Genomic DNA, 23,241 nt, shown 5'->3' on the forward strand with positions numbered 1-23,241 from the left:
TCAAGCTATCTCAGGTATTTTCATAAGAATGATGTATGTCTTTAAAGGGATAGTTCAACCAAAAAGGAAAATTAGCCCATGATTTACTCACCCTCAAGTCATCCTAGGCGTATATGACATTCTTCTTTCAGACGAATACAATCAGAGTTATATTAAAAAATGTCTTGGCTCTTCTAAGCTTTATAATGGCAGTGAATGGCTGGAGAAAATTTGAAGCCCAAAAAGGTGCATCCATCCATGATAAAAGTGCTCCACCTCCAGGGGGTTAATAAAGGCCTTCTGAAGTGAATCTATGCGTTTGTGTAAGGAAAATTCCCATATTTAAAACTTTATAAACTATAATCACTAGCTTCTGCCAGATGGCCGTGCGCATCGATTTATGGAGGATACTTTATTCATCGATTTCTGTTTCTAACACCTGACCCGATGCACAACGTAATATGACAAATGTGGAAGCTCAGAGAAAAGAGCTAAACAAAACCCTGGTCGCGAATTAGCAATTTTGAAGAGAAATGTCGGAGGATTTCTATATAATAGAAGAGGAGCTTCAGTTTGTTGCATAGCCCTATTTGTTTAAACCGCGAGAGGTGTCTAAGCTTATGATACTCCTACATCCTACATGTTCCATATGGGTTACTCTTGTGGCGCATGTCGATTTGCGTAGTATGCGTACGGTCGTCTGGCGGAAGCTAGTTATTTTAGATTATAAAGTTATAAATATGGGTAGCCTATTTTTCTTACAAAAACCCATGGCTTCGCTTCAGAAGGGCTTTATTAACCCACTGGAGCCATGTGTATTTTATTTTTCTTAAAATTTGTTCCAGCCATTATTATAAAGCTTAGAAGAGCCAGGGCATTTTTAATATAACTCTGATTGTATTCGTCTGAAAGAAGAATGTCATGCACACCTGGACTTGAGGGTGAGTAAATCATGGGCTAATTTTCATTTTTGGGTGAACTAACCCTTTAATGCAATGCTAATCAACATAGCTTGTATCATAGCATTTAATATATAGGCTAATATATTCTCACTCTTGTGTTAAGAAGCAACATGAAACCACAGAAGTAATTTCAAACACGACTGACATGTATTGTGATTTTGGAGCAAAACATGATATTAAACTGATAAATTGTAGTGTTTGACAGTATGCTAAGCAAACATATTAGCTTTCCCTGTTGTCAAGAGCGATTTGTTTTATTACTAAATTTGAAAAGTAAGTCCATGTAAGATCATTTGAATGTCTTCATTTGAATCATTTCATAATTAAAAGCAAAGAAGGTTAAGTGAGAGGTCCGATAAAAAAAAGAGAGATTTACAACAGTATGAATAAAAAAGTGCCAGTAAAAAATAAATAAATAATAAATAAGTGGCGTATGGTTAACATGTTAAATTAAATTATCTTCTTTTTTTTTTTCGTTCTACCGAAAATGTGCACTGTTTAATTATACTCAAGAAAGTAGAAAAAAAATCAAAAAATCAAAAAATCTACTCAAGTAGATTAACAAAGTATTAGTTACTTTCCACCTACTTGCTTTAAGATGTGCCTTACAGTACCTCCGAATCGAAATAAACCAATATCCCGGAGTATATGTTGTGATGAGAAGCTTAAGTCCGCGGTGATGTCATACAAATCCGTGATCCATTTTAGCGGAAGTGAGAGACTGTAAGTTTTGAATGCTTATCTCCTAAATGCGAATTTTGTCATTGTTTTGGAACACACCAGGGGTCCGTTCTTCGTACGTCGCTAACTCACTTAGCTGGATTTGATTGTTGGCGATTTGGCATGATCTTGGATTGTTTGGTTCTTCAACGCTCATCCTGGACTTGCTGTCATAGCAACATGTGCGCAAACTTAAACCTGCTCGGGAGCAGGCTTATTTCATGTTAACAGGATTAGATCCCGGCTTCATAAACGGAGCTGATAGTGATACGGGAAGTCCAGCGCAGCGCGATAGTGCACTTTCTTTCTGAGATATATATTTTTTCTCGTGATTCGTGAGATTGTCGTTTTTTCGTTTTTTTATGTTTAAAAAACAGTTTTAGGGGTTTTTTTTTTTTTTTTGTGTGGCATTTCCAAGCCACTTAAGACCCAATGTTGTAAAGCAGTTTTTTTTTGTTTTGTTTTTTTTAGGCTATCATAATTTTTTATGAAGATCATACAATCATGACCATGCCGATCACTCAGGCTTCACTAACGTGATTTGTACCATAGACTATAGGCTACCATAGACTGCCATCAAGGCTATGAAGGGGATTCACAATGTAAATGTGCAGCCCAGTTACTATTGTGATTCTTAATATTCCAGATTAGTAATATTATATCAAATTTAAAAAAAGGCAGTTGACTAAAATCTTCCATATCACAAATGTGAAAGCAAAATGGCCAGGATCTGTGCATGACTTAAGCATTTTCAGAGATTCACATTTATGCCTTATTTGAAAGTGGTAAGAAAAGTTCCACAATTAAATATCAAGCTCACTGTATTACATACACTTATGCTGATCCTAACAGAACTGCATTTTTTCATAGGTGATTATGACATGTTCCTGCAGACAGGTGTTTTATGACCCCATTCCCTGACCCAAACCAGCTACAGTGCAGCTCTAGCCAGGACAAGGGCACACAATGAAATGAACTTTGGCTAACTAAAGGGAAGATTTCAGTGTCTGAAAAGTCTGAGGTTTGCACACCTGACAGGGCCTGTGACATTGTTGCATGTGCCATATTACACAACACTGCCAAAAAACAAACAAAAAAAAACAAAACACTTTTCATTAAATGTTTAATAAAAGACAAATATGCTTAGTTCCTTGAGTTTTATTTCAATTGTTCTTTGTAAAGAAAAGCCAGTGGTCAAGTGCCTGCAACAAGAGATATTAGACACATGCCTCATGCAACAAATAAAAAGGAAAAGTTGGCTATATACTGCCCACCTGTTGGCCTATGTCTCCTCTGTCTGGGCAGACTCTTCTGTAGGCCTTTCTGTAGATGTGGAATCCTACAACTTATATTGCAGCCATAAAGCATTCAAGTATAAATTAAGTAAAGTTATTTATGCACTTGCAGGTAGGCTAGTTCCTCCATATGACAGTTATCTGAGAGGGTTTATTCACTGTCCAGTGCAATGGAAACAAATGGACATTACAAAGTCTTATATACTTTCTTTCCTTTGGAAAGTTAGAAAATGTCCACTTACTGCACATATTTCAGCCACCACTTTCTTGGGAACAGATACAAGTGTTGGTGTATTATGTAAAAGTGCACAAAAGAGGAAAACACAATGTCATTACAATGAACTACACTGGGGAAAAATGTGATCAATAACTCATGGCAAAATATTTTTACATTAACATAAGTTTATCAGTTTTCACTTTCACAAGTCAAAGCAATTCATCATTACTCAAGATTTAACAGTTGAAATGACTATACGGCCTTAATTTAACGCAGCAAAAATTATTTTACAGTGTAGGCTACTAAGATCTTTTCTATTTTTTTCTCAGCCTTTTTCTTGGTTGCTTTTATAAACCGACAACCATTTATTTAACAGTGCCTTTTATAAAAGAGACTATAATATAACTAAAAATGACCATTATGTAGAATATTTTTGTACTTCACTTTTATTTGTTCCCATGTTCTAGTATGGTGACTGACATTACAATGCACAAAGTAATTATGCAATTATTAAAATACAAAAATACAGGCTAATAAGTGTTAAAAACATCTAACATGGCCACTTCTAACGGATTTAAATTGTCTGCTACTTTTTGCCAGCCCTCTCTCCTGGCTTTTGCAGACTTTGAGGTGTTCCCTGGCGTTTTAATTAAACATTAAAATTCCGAATAAACTTCGAATTTTAGTTCTTGCTCTGCTGAGGAGAAAAACTGAGCGCGCTCTTTGGCCACGCTGAGCAGCCAATAGCAGCGTTGCTGATCAATGTTTCTACTATCTATACATATCCCCTTTTAACCAGCGCATGAACGCGCAATTATCTCAGATAACTCAATCCAGCGATACTAATCATATCCGGCAAGTGTGTTCGAAGAACCGAGTTAGCCAGATCATGATTCGCACGATGATATCATCTTGGATGTGTCATTTGATCTTGGATGTAATAAGCAACGTACGAAGAACGGGCCCCAGCTTATTCATAACCTTAAGGCTTACATATTTTTCTCCTCTAGTAAAGATATATGTTGTTAAACGAATCTTTCATTCAACAATATTCAAACTAAGAGCTAAAAAACATACATTTTGATTTCAGGGGGCCTGAAATCAACATTTTTAGTATAGGTTCATTTTCAAGCCACAATCATACACAGCCGATCAGGCAACTATTAGTGGAAAAAACTCTAGTCTAGAAACTCTGGTCTAGTAAACCATAGCCTACGTTATGGGATTGCAATCAAAGATGACTAAATCAAAAATCTTTCTCTTGTGGTGATATTTTTTGTTCCCCATGAGGAAAACAGCTTATCAATCATACAGAATTATATTTTTTGAAAATGTAAAAATGCAAAAAGTTTTCATAGGTTTAGGCGATAGAACAGGTTAATTAAATTAAAGTCCCAAGGGGTCTGGTCTCTATATTTCCTTCACAGCGGAGGACCGGACAATACTTTTTTGGAACAGTTATACATTTCCATCGGGGCAGCCATTGTTATTTTTAAAAGAAAAAATCTTAAACACTCAAAATGGTCATCAAAGATGAGAATCTTGGGTCCTGGGAGCCGAAGCAGTGATGTCTTTTTTACTAAAATATTTACCAAAGTAAATATGTCTTCCTAGATATTAATATAAAAAGGTTAGATCAGGCTATTTTTATTTATTTTTATTTTACATTTAGACACCTACATGGCACGCATAGAAGGCCTTGGGACTGAGAAAACACACTGGGTTTACCTCAAGAAAAGTATGGACCATTTTTATATTTTCCTCAAAGTAATAAACTACTAAAAACAAGCAATGTACTGTACATAATCTAATAAGCAAAACTTTCATCATGAGCACAATATAAAGTTAACTAGTAATTTCAGATTATTATTATTTTTGTCTTCCCTTGCCATCTCTAAAATTATTTTCCAAATGTTTATTATTAAATGTTCTTAATGCTTATTATTGAGGCTATGAAAAAAAAAAAAGTCTAAAGGCCCCATGCATTAACTTGTCACAAACCTGGTTTAGTTAAATGGTCAGTGTTATTTTTTGTGACAGATAAAAATCATTGTATTTGCTGCATTCACTTTTTCGGCTGTGTTTAAGCAAAAAAAATAAAAAAATTCTGCTCACTGTGTTTCTGATACTTCTGTTAAAATAACCATGTCATCGGCAGCTCTTAATGTGACTCTTTACATCTTTAGCGAGGGAAGAGAAGCAACATGCATGGAGCGGAACGGGCTTGAATGAAACGCATTTGGCTTTACATAAAAATATTATAGGATGTGTAGTGCAGTAAGATCATTATCGTAAACGACCCCGAGTGCTTGTGGTGTGAACCGCTCCGTTGTTTTGATGCGCTGCTCACTTTAATCTGTAGAAGTGGTAAAATGGTGCAATTATGTCACGTGGTCCGGATGGAACCAAGCATGTCCACCATTCGAATGTTACTGGGATAGAATATACAGTTTGTACGGTATAAAAATCATTATGTCTTTGGAATGTCCCCATAAAACATGGAAATCAAATGTGTGAGCTTAGATGTCACAACTCTTTGCTTTTCAGGTGTGACTGTGCCAATTTCTGCCTTTACATGGCTGAATGAGCACAGTGATGCAAGAGCCACTGGCCAAAGACTTTTCTCCTTGCTTTCTTCTTCTTTTCCTTTATTCTCCCTCCTGTGATTCCAGGGTAGAGTGAGCAGCAGCCTTTCCTTTCCGCTCCCCTCACTTCAGATCTCTGCATGAGCCCTCTGTTGTGGAAACCATTTTTACTTTATAGTTTTATGACCTGAATAAAGTTGGTTGTGTTGTGTTATTCTTTGACAATATACAGCCACAAACAATTTGATACCACTTACTTTTTGCTGCCACAAATGACAAGAACATAAAGAGATCAGTAAATTAAAAGGCTTTTAACCTGATGATGTCTCATTATTCATTTTACAGCTTTTGGACTATGAAGCCAGAAAGGCCTACACCTTTAAAGTAGAGGCTTCAAACACAGTTCTTGATCATCGATTCCTACATTTGGGACCTTTTAAGGACACTGCCACAGTTAAAGTGAATGTTCTGGATGTGGAGGAACCTCCTGTCTTCAGCCGGCTGTCTTATAGCATGGAGACATACGAGAATACACCAGTGGGCATCATCGTCGGAGCCATCACAGCTGAGGACCTAGATGTAGGCAACAGTCCTGTAAGGTATGTGGGCAGCACACACACACACACACACACACACACACACACACACACACACACACACACACACACACACACACACACACACACACACACACACACACACACACACAAAGATGTAGGTCAAATCAAAGCCACACCATTTTACTCGCCTTCAATATATGTGTAGACAACATCCTGTGGGAACTCAAAACCACTTTACATCCAAGTATACTAGACAACATAAAACAATAACAAACCTGTGGTCCCATGGGTTCAGTACATTTGGCAATCTTGTTTTGAACAGAGTGTGTATTGCTTTGATTCAATCCATTCTGACAAACTTCTGGTGCAGTTTGCAAGCGTGGACCTTATTTAATGTGGCACATTTGCTTTATTTAGTTCTTGATTTATGCGCCTGAAAGTGTTTGCTACAATGCTGATCATGTTTAAAGCATCGGAGATCTTGACACAAGCACATTGTCTTTATAAGCATTTGTTATAATATGAATATTTCATGGACGTACATAAATGGAGGTGGTAGTAATTTAGAAAACCACAGCACTTGTTAAATATTTAATCTCAGTGCATTTCCTTTTTATTAAAGGGTTAGTTCACCCAAAAATGAACATTCTGTCAGTAATTACTCACCCTCTATAGTTGCTTTTTGCTTTGTATTTTTGTGTTTCTTGACTTTAAAAAAGAAAACTCAATAAATAGTTGTTAACAAAAAAAGTACTCACCCTCATGGTGTTCCAACCCCGTAAGACTTTTGTTCATCTTCGGAACACAAATTAAGATATTTTTGATGAAATCTGAGAGCTGGCTCACTCCTTCATAGGCTTCTATGTAATCAATATCTGCCATCCCAAAAAAGTTAGTAAAGACATTGTTAAAATAGTCCAAGTGACTACAGTGGCTCAACCTTAAGTTTATCAAGCGACGATAATACTTTTTCTGAATTCATTTTCTCCTGTGTGGGCCTCTGAGTGAGTTCACTTCGTGTAACAGCACAGCGCTTCTGGGTTGTACGTCAGAACGTAGGCTCACTATTGGCCAGCATCACACACATGACCAGCGTCGGCCAATAGTGAGCCTACGTTCTGACGTACAACCCAGAAGCGCTGCGCTGTTACACTACGTGACCTCACTCAGAGGCCCAGATGAACAAAAGTCTTACGGGGTTGGAACAACATGAGGGTGAGTAATTACTGACAGAATATTCATTTTTGGGCCTTTCGTGGGAAGGACATTCAACAAGATAAAGAGGGGCATTTCACTGTTTATATCACTGTGCTTGTCTGTGTTTGCGCGTTCCAGATACAGTGACTTTATGATTTCTTTATGATTATTGAATCATTTACTCAAACAATTCATTTAAAAACTGATTCGTTCATGAATGGCATGCTATGTGTTGCTCAGAGACACAACGGTTGATTCTGCATTTACTTTTGTAGGCGGAGCAAAAATACATACAATAACTGTTAATATTGTGTGTAAAATGTAAGTTACTCAATATTTACTTCTTGTTTATTACACTGGTGAGTAAAAGCAATATCGCATAATGCTGTTTTACACAGTAGTTTAATGTATTGTTGTTGCCCTTGTGACCTCATCCGTGTTTAAATCAAAGAGTGATGGAAATACAGTTTTGTAATTAAATAGTTATTTTAATTAATTTATTGGGGACAATGTCATATCTTTGGACAGCCCGATAATAAAATTATATTGCTTCTGTTACATTTAACAACTCGAACATCTTATGGGTTCCAGAAGTAAAAATCCCATTCATTTTCTCCATACGGGGAATAGCTTTTTAATGAAAACTCGGACAGACCAACTGTGAGCTATGAGGTTGTTAATCAATGGAATATACTTTTGTTGAAGCCATTAGCCTTTAAAAAAAAAAAAAATAATAATAATAATTTAAAAAGTGGACAGGCACTGTAGAACTGTATAGCAGTTGATATACTTGTGTGTCACATGAAATACAGTACATTATGCAATTCTGTGCAAAAATAGTATGGATCTGGTATAATGCATTTCTGAACATGGCGAGAACTAACGGTTTATATTCTGATCCCCTCAAGTCAAGTTTTCTTTATTTAAAATGTATAACCTGCTGAACTTTACTAGATGATGGAATATTTGATAAGGGGTGATTTGAAAACAGAATTCATTTTATGAAGTTACTAAGTTGAAGTTTAGTGTTGAGTAGTGCTTACTAGAAGAATCCAGTTGAGTCTCTCGCTGAGGTTTTGCTTGAATAGCAGAATACCTCAGGCGAGCAGGTAGGGAGACACCTGAGACAGAAAGGAAGGAGCAGGAATGTAACCCTGATAAAGGTCTGATGCTACAGGGAAAGCGCAGACTTCCTCTTTTTCAGCTGATCCACTGGGCTGATTGTACTAAGGAACAGGGTCACAGCAGTGGGCTGAAAAATAGCAGACAGGTTCAAAAAGACCAAGAGTGTTCATACACTGGGGCAGTAAGCAAAATTTCAGTGCAGAAATACTGTTCTACAACATCATGCATCTAGTGATCGATCTTATGATCTTATCTTGTTTAATCAAATTTAGATATTAGAGTTATTTTAATAACAATATCATTATTTAGATAGAAATAATTGACATAATATTAATACAAGACCAAGAAAGAGAGAATAATTTAGTTTCAGCTTGTGCAAAATATAGATATGCTGTATATAGAAATACAAATATAAATATACATAGAGAGAGAGAGAGAGAGAGAGAGAGAGAGAGAGAGAGAGAGAGAGAGAGAGAGAGACTACTCTTCTGAACTCATCAATTCTATATGGGGTAATTTTACTAGGATTTTACAATCAGTGTTGGGGAATTATTATTATTATTATTACAAGTAATGCATTACAATATTCCATTATTATCTAATTGCATTACTGTTACTTTTAATGAAAAGTAATGCATTGCATAATTTTTGTGTTTTCTCACCGGGGCTGGGCTTGCTTGTTTGTTTTTTTAATAACAAACAAACAAAAAAGCTATTTTTGGCAAATTTAGGCTCTTTCACACCAAAAGTGAAATGAATAAGCCACATGATCACATTTAGTCTGCAGCTATACTCTTCTCCTAAAATCGGTCACTTTTGCACACATTTTCTATTTTCTACACGGTGAATGGCACATAGTGCACTATATAGGGGATAGGGAACGATTCAGTGTAAATATGCTTTCCATTGGGGAATAAAGTCTGGATTCACATTAGTGTCACGCAAACTGCCTCAGCTCGCACACAGTCTGCTCCGGTCCAGAGACACGATAGCACAGAGCGGATCATATGCGCGAGTCGGCGCAGACCAGAAAATGTTTCGGATCCATTTGAATTCTACACAGAATGGCATATTTTAAAGCGATATGGAGGAGATTAGGAGGAGAAACGGTTAGAGATTAGGAGGAAACTGCGGCTTTAATGAGCTAAACAGCTCTGGCTGAGCTGTGATATAAACTAAACTCTATTGGCTATTTGAAGAAAGGGAGGGAGCTGTTCGACATGTCCCGCCCTGTCTTCCTGTTTCAGTGGAAATTACATCAACACAGTAAATGATGCTGCGCGTTTCAAGGCACTTCAGTGGGCCTTTAACTGTATTCAATCCATTTCACTTTATTTCGCCAGTCTGGACTGCATGCTCTCCTAACCAATCAGAAAAAATATGTATATATATATATATATATATATATATTTTTTATTTATTTTTTATTTTTTTTTCACGATGATCATTGTTTTCATGATTGGTCACGTCCGAATACTCGAGTAGCCTATTCACAATTGCCATAGCATTTACTACAGTAATTTACTAGAGTGTTATCGAGCTGGTGTGATTGAGTGAAGGCGGGGACCAATTTGCATATTCATGGCTCTTTCTTCTGTGGAATACAAAAGATATTTTGAAAAGTGTTTTTTTTTTTACAATGGAAATCAGTGGGCACCCCCCTGGTTACCAGCATTCTTCAAAATACCTTCTTTTGTGTTCGGCTAAATAAAGAAATGCACATATAATAATAATAATATTTAAAATATATATATAATAATATTATATATATATATATATATATTATATAATAATCCTTGAATGTGATTGATCCATTTGTTTGTTGTTGTTGTCTTTGATCCATTGGTTTGTAGATATTCTATTGAGTGGAGAAAGGACTCTGAAAACCACTTTGACATTGACCCTGTTGAAGGAACTCTGTCTGTCAGTGAAGCCCTGGACAGAGAGAGAAACGCTGAACACAACATCACTGTTGTAGCAACAAAAGTTAGTAAGTATGGTGGATTGTGTTTTATCCAGATGCACACAGATACAATATGACCAGCATAGCAGATTTACCAGCATATTATAACTTTGCAATGGAGATGGTTGAACACATTTCTAAAGACCACATCCCCATCTAGTGGAGAAGAATGAGCATACAACAGTGCTTTACTTCTAGAGGCACAAATAAAAGCTCAGTCCAGCTAAAATTAAAGAGATTCGTCAAGAGATCAACCGAATAAGTTAATTCTTTTTTTTACATCAAGCTGATTTGCTAATGAAATGCAGCCACAACTACAAAGTTTTCTGCAAATATAAATCCGATCCAGCCAAATTCCTTTTGTTTTTTGTTGCAACAATGTATTCCATGAAATGCGTCTCATATTTTTCAGTTTCCACTGATCTTATTCATGGATCATTCAATACCTTGTTTGATCTTTCAGACAACCCCCTGCTGTCCAGCAAAGTTACTGTCACAATCAAGGTGCTGGATGTCAATGAGTTTCCTCCAGAACTTGCCTTTATATATGAGACGTTTGTTTGTGAAAATGCAAAAGTAGGACAGGTAAGTATGTGTGTGTGTGTGTGTGTGTGAATATCTACCTGTGCTTCAGTTTGAGTTTCTGGGCCTGTTGTTGGGTGCTGCAGTGAATTAATGTGAGAGAACTGTGCCTTGATCTTCTCCTTTCATGCTGAAAGAGAGCTACTCCCAGTACAACGCTGCCTATCAGTGTCTCCCTATTCAGTCTTTTATACCAGAGAACGTAGTTCCCTTGCTTATATGCGGAAATGTGTGAAATATATGACACAACAAAGCCTTTTCAGAATTTCTACTAAAGTGATCTTCTACTGATCAACACAAACCGTTGAAGATGAATTGATGCAATTTTCATGAGGAAAATTGAAAATCACCCCCCCCCCCCCCCCCCCCAAAGAATTCTAATTTGTTTAAATATGCTTAATTTTGGTAAGTATAAAATTAAAACAATTAAAAAATGCTATAGAACAAGTTGCTTGATTTTTTTTATCCCAGTTAAATATGCAGAGACAACTATAAGCCCTCGAAAAGTGTGAACACTAACTAGCAAGGCACAGCAACATTGGAGCCAATAGCATGGGTTTGTCCAACCAATGAAAGATGGGAAAAGTGTTAAACCTGTTTGAAACAAATCATTACTTTGGCGGTACTGTTTGGTGATTCTAATGTTGTCAGAAATTACTGTAGTCAGAAAGTACAAACTTAATCTTTATTTGAACACATTTATAATACAATATAAAATAACTAAAGAGCATGGATTCTAGATTTTTTTTTTCTCTGCCATGTTAAATCCTGTCATTCTCTCAGAATGTATGACTTTGTCATTAGAGGTTTATGAAGTTGACAGCGAACCAGTCATAAATTACGCCCCAAGTGGTTGAGTCATAAAGACAGTTAGCAACCTCAAATGATCCCTTTGAGGTTTGATGAGTCAAGCACGTCAGCTCTGTCAATCAAAATGACTACTGCTGTCTTCTGAACACTAGAAGTGCTTTTACGAATATTCAAGCTCTTTCCTGTGGTGTTTTATTCAGATCACTGTTCTGTATCTGTTCTCTAGGTGATTCAGATCATCAGTGCCACAGACAAAGACATGCCAGCTGCAAAGCACAGATTCTACTTCAAATCCCCATCACAGACCAGGAACAGAAACTTCACAATCAGGGACTATGGAAGTAAGTTGGAATAACTCGTCACGTAAAGGGATAGTTCACCCAAAAATGAAAAGTGTCGTCATTTACTCACACTTCATATTGTTCCAAATATATGTGACTTATTTTCTTCTGCTGAAGACGAAAGAAGATAATTAAAAGAAGGTGGGGGTAAACTATCCCTTAAAGGAATACAATAAGGTTATTTTCAACTGAATATCTATAGACACCTTCTATAGAAACATGTTTATAGTAGATACCCTTATAAAAATCACTTGGAATAGCATTTAAAGATGAAATGTGAAATGTTGTATTAAAATTTACCATATTATTCAGATAAACATACATATTGTATATATAGCAGTATCTACTGGGAGAACAACTCTAAGCTACCAAACTAGTGCTGTGACATGAATAGTTGTCGCATCCCAGAGCAGCACATCACCTCGTGATCCATTTGCCACGTGAGCCTAGCTCCGTGCTCAGTCCACAGTGTTCTCAGCACATGAATATCCTCAACTGTGATTCACAGAGACAGGGTTACTCAGGGCTACACAGCCAAACAGGCACAAGGTGTGCTTTAATGACTCCTACCTTGTCAAGAGAAATCCCCCAGCTGCCCAGGCGTAACAAACCTCTCATGACGGGGTCAGTCGACCTTCCAGGCGAGGACAAGCGTATCTCGACGCGTTGACTCAGTGCTATGAGTGCCAAGCAAAGCCCTCACCGTCAGACCAACAGGCACCTGCTGTGTTTTCAAGCTTGGATGAAAAGTATTTTCAATTTCCTCTGGGTCATAACAAACACTTGGCTAGACACTTGAATCAAAGAGGGTAGTCTAAACTGACTTTGATGCTTCAAATTTGAATCTGTATCATAATTTTTTACATAAACCTAAATATGATAGAATTAAAGTTGCACACCGTTTTCCTTATTTTAATTTATCAGTCAATAAAACATACGTCAATAAATTATTCTAAACCACAAACCAAACGAATCAGCTCCAAGATGAATCACACTATTATCTTTGTTCGGAATTTTAGGGTATTATTTGATCTAAATTCACAGTAAAAAAAAATATTTATATTGATATAAAAGGTTTCTATTTTAAATAAATGATGTTGTTTTGAACTTTGTTCATCAAAGGATCCTGAAAAAAAATGTATCACCTTCCACAATTTTTTTAAACAGCACAACAGTTTTCAACATTGATAATAATAAGAAATGCTTTTTGAGCACCGAGTCAGCATATTAGAATAATTGCTGAAGGATCGTGTGACACTGAAGACTGGAGTACTGATGCTGAAAATTCTGTTTTGCCATCACAGGAATAAATTACATTTTAAAACATATTAAAATGGAAAACAGTTATTTGAAATTGTAATACTATTTCACAATATTACTGTTTTTACTGTATTTCTACTGTAATTCTTTAAAAAAAAAAATCGTACTGACCCCATTGATTGTCAATCACAATGCTTCATAGTAGAGGACAGTCACTGCTGTGTTCTTTTATCCTGATTAGTTTGCTGTGATTCTCTGATTGGTGGAGCTTTGTCTTCAGGATAATTATTGTGTAGTTCATCACCTTGAACTTGGCATATAAATTATTTATTTTTCTTAATGAAAAACGTTTTAAACTGACTGATAGAGCTCATAATAGGTCTCTTTTGAAAGGAGTCTATGAAATCATTAAAAATCAGTTTCTCAATGGAGAATGGGATTTTTAATTCCAGAGCCCTCATTAGCCATGTCTCCACTGTCGGGCCAAAGCGAGCATGCTAGTGTGTGCCAGGGCCAGTCGCATTTCCACTGTCACTTCCGGGGCTTCCTCATGGCCAACGGCCAGGAGTTTTTGGCCCGCCGAATACCTTGGTCTAAAGCCGGCCAACTGGGGCTTGAGGAGTGGTCATAAACAAAGGCAGAGTTTACCTGAGTAAGGAGAGGGTCAACACCGCTGCTCATTTTCCATTTTATTGTTCCAGGCTATACCAGCTAACTTCAACATTTTAAAACAATTTTCAGCTCAAAACTTACTTTCAGACACCAGTGAGAGTTTGAAATAACTTACTTGTGATCCGATGGAGATTCTGATCACCGTGTGATGCTAAAGGCTACCTATGCTAACCCAGGGGTAGGCAACAACGTTTGTAGAGAGCCACTGTCCTGCAGAGTTTAGCTCCAACCCTAATCAAACACACCTGAACAAGCTAATCAATGTCTTCAGGATTACTAAGGGTAAGTTTACACGACAACGATATGCTTAAAATTCTTTCCTTTGAGTTTTCCGCGAACAGACGACACCATTGTCAAAATGATCCCCATTCACACGGATCCACGAAAATTACTAAAAACGCTGTATTCTGCTGCCAGGCCATTAGATGGCGGTGAAACACTATAGATTGAACACTGAGATTTGAGATTTGCGTGTTTGTTGTTTACACAGAGATGGTGAGAGACGGTGTCGTGTAAACAGCCCCTAAGGCTACAGGCCGGTGAGTTTTTTCAGGGTTGGAGCAAAACTCAGCAGGACAGTGGCTCTTTAGGACCGAAGTTGCCTACCTCTAACCATTACGATAATAAATACACATATGTGTATGGAACATTCCAGAGACTGCTTGAAGAACGTAGACAAATCATACATGATTATAATCGTGTATTTAATTGGTTTCATGTTTCATCTGTTTCTTCCCTGTGCCTTTGTTGATAACGGAGAAATGCATCCGCATTTCATAAATTGCATGCTCTCCGGTTTACTCGTAAAACTTACAACTCCTGTTTTCTTCTCATGAGCTCCCTCTGTTGCTCTTGCTGAAGGGATAACAATATGAGACAGGAGGTATCGCTCAAACATTGCATAATTTCGTGGAAATAGAAATGCTCACTCTTTCTAAAGAAATGTGATCTTACCATATGATATTTTATCAATATTTTTCTAAATGTGTAAGCCTTTGGACTTAAAACATGTATTGGAGTTGTTTTGTGCGTTCCTGTGATCGCAAATAAATGGAAGCAGGTGCAACTGAATAGGTATGTGTTCTCTTTTCATGTGAAACAGTAATTATCCGTTTGATTCAGCATGATTGTTGTGCACGCCTGGTACAAATAAAAAAAAAAACTGTAACATTTTTACTGTAAAACATTTGTCAAATATCAATGCTGGAATCTTAAGTCTTTAAGTAAAGACTAAACATTCACTTCTATCATGTTCATTTTGCGATCTATTATCTAGTTTTCAGTCAGCTGTTAAAACGGTGGCGTTGCGTGACGTTTTTCTATGGAGGCGTATTAAGGGCAGGTTTTTGGGTAGCACTGCGGGGCTACCGGCCCAATAGTGGAAACACAACTCAGTGCTTGAGGTCCAAAGGCTGTTGGCCCTACCCGACATGTTGTTAGCCTTGGCTCGCACTGGCTATCTACAATGGCTATCTTGCACTGCCTATCTACAAAGACATTGGGAAATAAAAGCTTTTGCTTTAACATGAGTAGCTTGAGTGAGTGGTCAGCAAGAAGTCATTTGGCAGAAACTTTTATGCAAAGCGAATTAGAGTACACTTAGGGCCAAACAATTCTCCTGGGATAACCTGGGATTAAGTACCTTGCTAAAAAAAAAAAGCTGTATTCATTTTACCGTAACTCTTCAACCGTTTGCACTTTGCACTATCAAAACCATTCAAATTGCCCCTGACAGTAGACAACATGCGCTTTTCAGCAATATACGGCTTATTACGGTAATTTATCTTTGAGAGATACGAAGCGCTAGTGTGGATATCACCAGACCAAGCTCAATCTTTTAAGATTGAACATTGGTCTGGGGAGTCTACTATGTATTTTCTACTGCACAAGAGGCGTGATTAACCATCAACAAAGAGGGTGACGTACTTTGAGTGCCGCGAAAACTCCAGGCAGGCAGCGAATGTGTAACCAAATGTGTTGATCAGCGGTTTGCAGAAGCAGCAATGGAATCGAGCAATTTTTGCAGGTTGAGCAAAAAAAAACCCATGAAAACGATTTGTTTGCTTAAAAGAAGCCTTTGAGCATCGTCGAGAGGTTAAAAGGAATTGGACAGAGCCGAATGGCTCTGGAATTGGATTGGATTAAATCCGCCATTAGCGCGCCAGGTGGATAAGCCAGTTTGTGATTGGTTCCCGCAAATTTGTAAAGGAAGCAGGATAGAAAAATAAACAGGTTTCCAGCCTGAGCTGCAGGGCGAAATCAAATCGCCGTCAGATCAGGCAGGGTTTACCCAGTCTAACGAAGCGCGGCAGGTTAGAGTGTTTTGGATTGCATAAAATAATTAAGGAAACAAACAAATACATGGCAAAAGAAGTGGTAGACAGCAGAAGAGGGGATTGGGATGATTTTTAATTAAACTTGGGAGGCGGATGGCCGTTACTCAGCATGTCGTGTGTGCGTGCATATGTATGCATGCATTTGTATGCATGCATTTGTATGTGGTAAATGGACTGCATTTATATAGCGCTTTCACAGACCTATGGCCACCAAAGCGCTTTACATAGCCTCACATTCACCCATTCACTCACTCATTCATACACCGACGGCGGTGTCAGCCATGCAAGGCGCCATCCAGCTCGTCGGGAGCAGCTGGGGTTAGGTGTCTTGCTCATGGACACCTCGACACTTGGTCAAGTGGAACCGGGGATTGAACCACCAACCTTTCGGTTTGTAGACAACCTACATGAACCACTGAACCACTGCCGCCCACTTATTTCCCTATGTGTGTGCGTGTATGAAAAAAAGTGTCCTAAATGAAAACTGTGCAACCCAATGTCACAAAAAAGACTTGTACTGTATATTTGTATTATAGTTCATTTTTCAACTTTAAAGTGTTAGTTTTTTTTGTTCGTGATTTTTCTGTTTTTTTTTTTTTTTCTAAATAAAAATCTGTACATTTATTCTCGTTTATTTTTTTATTTTTGTCTATTTAAACTATATTTACAAACTCGCCACACACAGTAATGGTCAATAACTGTAATTTGTTGAGAGCTATTTTTTGTTAAAACACCTATTTTAGCTTCAGGTTCTAAAGGATTGAGAGAATTTTTCAGCCTAAAGCTTTATCTTAAGGCTATATTACCACCTAACCAATAATTCCTCAGTTAGGATGATATTAAATGTATAGTTAATTATGCAAATTAGAGTTATTGGCAGAAACATACCTATTGAGATTAAAACACTGAATAAAAACAGCCTGAAGTGTTGTGCATCCTAGTTTTGTTTGGACTCCAGCTGCGTCAGAGGCTCTTCTCAGAAAGGTATATAATGCTTTTCCCAGGAGTAAGTCACGTTAGCTTGTTATCCCCTCAACCAGAACCACTTTTTTCTGTACTTATTTCCACTTCAAAGGGATCCATTTTTCTACTTAATTCTGGAATTAGGCCAGGGTCTGTACCTCATGAATTCATACTATTCTGTCATTGGAGAAATGTTGGAATGGCAGGTTATGATCCCTGAGAGCATGAGTGTGGTTATCACTGATTATCTAAGTAGAATTGTTTATAGCCTCCACTAAATCTGCATTATAAATACTTTGATGGTCTCTCGCTTTACAGACAACACAGCTGGAGTGGCGACCAGGCGAGGGGGGTTTCGGAGACTAGAGCAGAGCATGTACCTGGTACCGGTCGTCGTGGAGGACAGCGGGTACCCGATCCAAAGCAGCACTGGGACGGTGTCTGTGCGAGTGTGTACCTGCGACACAGACGGCTCCCTCCTTTCCTGCAATGCGGAAGCCGTGTTCTTTCCCATGGGACTCAGCACTGGAGCTCTGATGGCCATACTGCTGTGCATTGTCATTCTGCTGGGTGAGTTATACACGTTTGTGTCCAACAGAATATTGTGGATTATGGCAAGACAAAGAATAATGCATTTAATGTGCTAAATAGAGAATATAAGAAAAAAAGCAGGGGTTACGTTTTTGTAGTCAATATTGTTTTTATTTATCATTTTATTTGGCCCAAGGACACAGACAATCATGGAAACAAAACTACAAAAAGTATATAAAAACAAAAAGTAAATAATATAAGTATATGGGTATTTCTTCAACTTCTGTGACTTTTATCTCCTAGAGGTGGATTTTTATTAAAACTAGCTGATTCTTTCACAAAGAACTTACATGACTTTCAAATGCCTTTATACAGTATACATTAAGGTTCAAAAGTTTGAGGTTGGTAAGATTCTGTCTCTCATGCTCACCCAGGATGAATTTATTTGCTCAAAAGTACAGCAGATATTATGTGTAATATTATTAAAGTTTTAAATTTTCTATTGTATTATACTTTAAAATGTAATTTATTATTGTTATGGCAAAGCTGCATTTTCAGCATCATTGCTCTAGTCTTCAGGGTCACATGATCCTTCAGAAATCACTATAATATACTGGTTTGATGCTCAAGAAACATTTCTTATTATTATCAATGTTGAAAACTGTTGTACTGCTAAATATTTTTGTGGAAACTATGATAAAAAAAATTGTTAAGGATTGCCTGAATAAAAAGTAAAAAAAAAAAAAAAAAAAAGAAAAACCGAAGTAGAAATCTTTTGTAACATATATATATATATATATATATATATATATATATATATATATTAATTTTTTTTTTTTTTTTTTTTTTAACTGAAACTTTTAATGTATCCTTGCTGAATAAAAGTGTTAATTTCTTTATTGACCTCAAACTTTTGAACAGTTAGTGTAGAGATTGTATAAGTACTATTTTCATATAACTTGTTAAGAGATTACTTGTATTGTACTTCATTTGCTTTCACGTCACTCTCATTTTCAATGAAGCACGTTTTATCATTTACAAAACATGAAAATATTTTTTTCATTTTGTGTATTTAAGATACGTTAAATGCTAGCTATAAAATTAGCCTTATCAAAACAAAAGATTATTTTTAAACTCTTTTGTAAATGTCATGTTTTTGTCATTAATAACAGCATGCTATTAAACACAGATGTGAGATGTGGAAATGTTAATGCCTTTCAGAAAAAAAATTACAATTCGTGAGCTTAGAATTATAAGGTTCTATCTCCGTTTAGGGTAGTTCTGAGATATTGAGCATCAAAGTTTTTACATCCCAGCTGGCAATGGAGAGATGGAACCTTTTTATTTTATTAATAACTACTAACAAAATATTTTTTTACAAAAATAACACCACACAGGCATTAATAAACACCTAATGGATCAGATTATGTCAAAAACTCAATTTCGACCAAAAGTGGAGATAGAACCTTATAATTCTAAGCTCACGAATTGTTTTGTGATGTATGTAAATACACTGTAGGACATTGTTAGTGGACAAATGCAATAAAACAGTGAGGATATGAAAGTATGTTTTTTGAGCCAAAGTGTCCATAGTTAAAGAAACACCCATATATAAACATAAGTATGCACTACATTAAGTACGGAATGTGGCAGGTTATGATCCCTAAAATAAAGAATAAAGACAATAAAATAAATAAAAAAATGGAACAGGAGTACTGAGAAACGCCTGAGGAAGAATTGCAATAAAAGCACTGTATTGCAATAAGTACTAGGTAAGTGAATTCTGTAGCAGACAGTGCAGTGAAGTGATGTGCTTTGACTTCATATATTCATTTGGCAGCATTACAGAAAAAAAAAAGATTCCTTTATATGGCAACCACTTGGGGGAGCTGATGCAGAAATAATGAGTCGAATGTGATAATAAATAGTATGTTCTAAAATACTGGAAAATTACAACATGAGAAAACCTTCCCCTAATAACACGTGCAGGTTGATTTATCCAAATTTTCCCTTCTGCTTCATCTGAAAGTCTGAATTTTTAGGTCTAATCTTTCATTCTCACAGCTGCGCCTGTGCCTCCCCGTCTCTTTCTCTCTCACATCTTTCTTTAAGCAGAGTGGGGCGAGCGAGTACTGTCTGCCTCAGAGGAGGGAGATGAAAGCTCAGAAAAACTACCTCCCCTCCTCTCACACAACCGAGGCACTACGATGTTGACAGACAGCATGTCAAAACTGCATTATGGCTACCCTCGGGCTGCCGTTCTCTTTAGTCTCATTTTGAAAACCCACGTCAGACCAAAAAAAGAAAATAGCTAATGGCTCTGGAACATGTGTCCACCCCTTTTTTTTCTCTAGTCTGTTGTCACTCAAAGGTCCTGTACTGTATGTATGTCAATGTGCATTACGCCACAAAACAAGTTATGCGCCTCTGGTGTCTTGCAGTGATGGTGGTGCTCTATATGGGCCTGAGAAAACACAAGAAGAAGGACACTCTGATGTCGTCTAAAGAGGACGTTCGGGACAATGTGATCCACTACGATGATGAGGGGGGCGGGGAAGAGGACACCCAGGCCTTCGACATGGGTACGTTACGCAATCCCAAAGGCATCAAAGAGACGCCGCAGCTGCAAAAAATAAGATCAGACGATGAGCCTGATCTGGCTAGTGCGTGCGTGTCCAAAGAGGACAGCGAGGACATCAGAACCTACATCCATCATTGTCTTCTAGAGAACTCCACACCTCCGTATGACTCTCTGGTTACATATGCATATGAGGGAGAGGGTTCGGTGGCAGAGTCCCTCAGTTCCATTGAGTCTTGGGTTCTCGAACCCAAGGAGGATTACAGAAATCTCTGTGACTGGGGTCCTCGTTTCAAAACGCTGGCTGGGATATTTAAAGAGCACGAGTGTAAGGCCATGGAGAAGGTGGAAAACGAATCACATGCTGAGGCACTAAAGGACAGACTGGACTGAGAGCATTTTAAGGAGCTCTGTGAAAAACACCAAGTTTATTTATTTCAGGCATGGCACTTAAAGGGATCGTCCACCCTAAAATGAAAATTGTCATCGTTTACTTTTAATTCTCATGTCGTTCCAAACCTGTATGACTTACTTTCTTCTGTGTAAAGGTGCAGTCACATTAGAAAAAAAATGTGGCTAAATTTCACAATAGTGAGAATTTGTCAGTAGTGTAGCAATGTATGAAGTACAGTCCACACAGAAGTCACTTTCAAACTAAGCAGCTTTCTGTTGGTCAACATGTCGAATTTGTGTGACCAACTTGAACCTATTGTGAAATCGGCATGGGGAAATCTTTCGCCCATACGTGAAATTCCTGATCGTATGGATTCCTATTGATATGACTGGAGTGAAAGTCAATCAAACAGGTTTGGAACGACATGAGGGTGAGAAAATGTTGGCAAAATATACATTTTGGGGTAAACTGACCCTTTAAATGAAGAAGACGTGGCTTGGGAAAGACACTTTGACAAGGCTGGCTATGTGCCTTTCCTATACCTCATGCATATTTTACACTCTTCTGTTCATTATTTAGGGAAAAACGTGGAACTGTAATTGTTCCAATTGCATTTTAATGTCTGTTTTATACTTCTCTAAGTCAAAGAACCCAAAAAAAGAAAAACCCTCTTTGATATAAAAAGTGCCTCGTGAACAGTTTTATTTAACTTTCAACTGTTGACAGTGTTTTTGCAATGATCCAAGCAAGGGAAGTCTATAACCTCTGTGGACATGGACTAAGAGGAGGGGGAAAAAATAGGATAAACATCACATTAAAAAAAGCGTCACCCTACTGGCTCTCCTTCCAAACATATTTACCAGCACTTAGCAGGAATTCTGCCAGGCCAATGCCCTGGACGTCACAGTCAGTACATCTCACAAATGCCCCATGAACACATCTGTTTAGATCGCCCTCACTAACTGCCCCAGACTGTGCTGCTTGCTTCCATGGCGAACAAGCCCCTCCAACCCTCTCCGTACTATCTTACGGGCCTCTGTCACTAGTTTGATAGCCACAGGCTCTGTGTGCCTGCTGTCTTTCTGTCTAACTGTTGTGGTGGCGCTCTGACATCCCCCTACAGCGATCCAACAGAGCTGTGGCTTACTCTAGGGCAGCTGATTCCAGTGATTCTGTATTGGCCAGCCGAATTTCGATTTACTTTTTTTTATCAGTCTCTCTGATAGAGGAGCTAATGAGACCTCTTTGTCAAAAGTTATCAAAAGAGAATTTGAAATAATCTCTTATTTATTATTGAATATATTGTATAAACTTGTGTCTATAACTAACTCGAATGGAAACTTTGGACAATAAAGTTATTATATTTGTAATAAATGCTCTTTGCCTTTTCCCCTTGGTTCAGATTATTAGGCCTGTTACATACCGCAGGCTTAAGCATATTTTTATATCAATTATATAGATTTACTGTATATTTCATTTCATTTTTATGTTTATTAGAATAAAACATTTATTTAATTGTGGGTTGGTAAACATTTTATTCTCACCATGGCAGCATTTATTTGCTCAAAAATATAGGAAAATACAGTAATATAATGAAATAATAATAATAACTTTTACTTTAATATTATTTTAAAATACAGTACCCCCTGGGTAGTGATGGCAGAAACTAAGCTTTTTAAAGTGTCCAATCAATTTGACTAATCACTTTGTAAAATTATTCACTGTTTCGAACACCCTCTGCGTACCGGCCCCCCTTCCATATGGTTTTATATGTGGAACCTAAACCTCAAAGTTATGATAAACTGCTTACATTTTCTGGATTCAGTCAGACTTAAAGGGACACCAGGCAAGTCTGAGTGTTTTTTCTCTACGAAGCTCCCCCTAGTGTCTGGTAGTAAATGCTTTCAAACACTCTGTCGTAAAAACGAACAGTTGTCCCTCCCCCCTCGCCACGAGCAACCCAGCTGAGCAGAGGAAGCGGCTATTTCAAAACCAGTTATGTCTACCGAGGCAAGTAATGCAATATTTTATTTCCAACTGATGGCGATTATTTTTTTATTTTATTGTGTTGTCATGCATACTAACGTTAGTATTTTTACCGGGAACGAACGATATGAACGAGGCGAACTACTGCTTTCGTGTGTGGCCATGAGCATAAAAAATATATATAT

At 37.4% G+C, this 23,241-nt stretch overlaps 1 protein-coding gene across 1 annotated transcript in view; it reads left to right on the forward strand.

Annotated features, from left to right (window-relative positions):
- The window catches only part of cdh12a (cadherin 12a), a 47,112-nt gene extending 24,674 nt beyond the window's left edge, over positions 1–22,438 (forward strand). Inside the window, exons 7-12 of the mRNA XM_079877031.1 lie at positions 6,104–6,357; positions 10,494–10,630; positions 11,067–11,188; positions 12,222–12,336; positions 17,886–18,137; positions 20,540–22,438. Coding sequence (XP_079733157.1) covers positions 6,104–6,357; positions 10,494–10,630; positions 11,067–11,188; positions 12,222–12,336; positions 17,886–18,137; positions 20,540–21,069 — 1,410 coding nt within the window. The 3' untranslated portion in view covers positions 21,070–22,438. The remainder of the gene's footprint in view (positions 1–6,103; positions 6,358–10,493; positions 10,631–11,066; positions 11,189–12,221; positions 12,337–17,885; positions 18,138–20,539) is intronic.
- The last annotated feature ends 803 nt before the right edge of the window (positions 22,439–23,241 follow it).

This window comes from Squalius cephalus (assembly GCF_949319135.1).
Source record: "Squalius cephalus genome assembly, chromosome: 7".
NCBI classification, from domain to species: Eukaryota; Metazoa; Chordata; class Actinopteri; order Cypriniformes; family Leuciscidae; genus Squalius; species Squalius cephalus.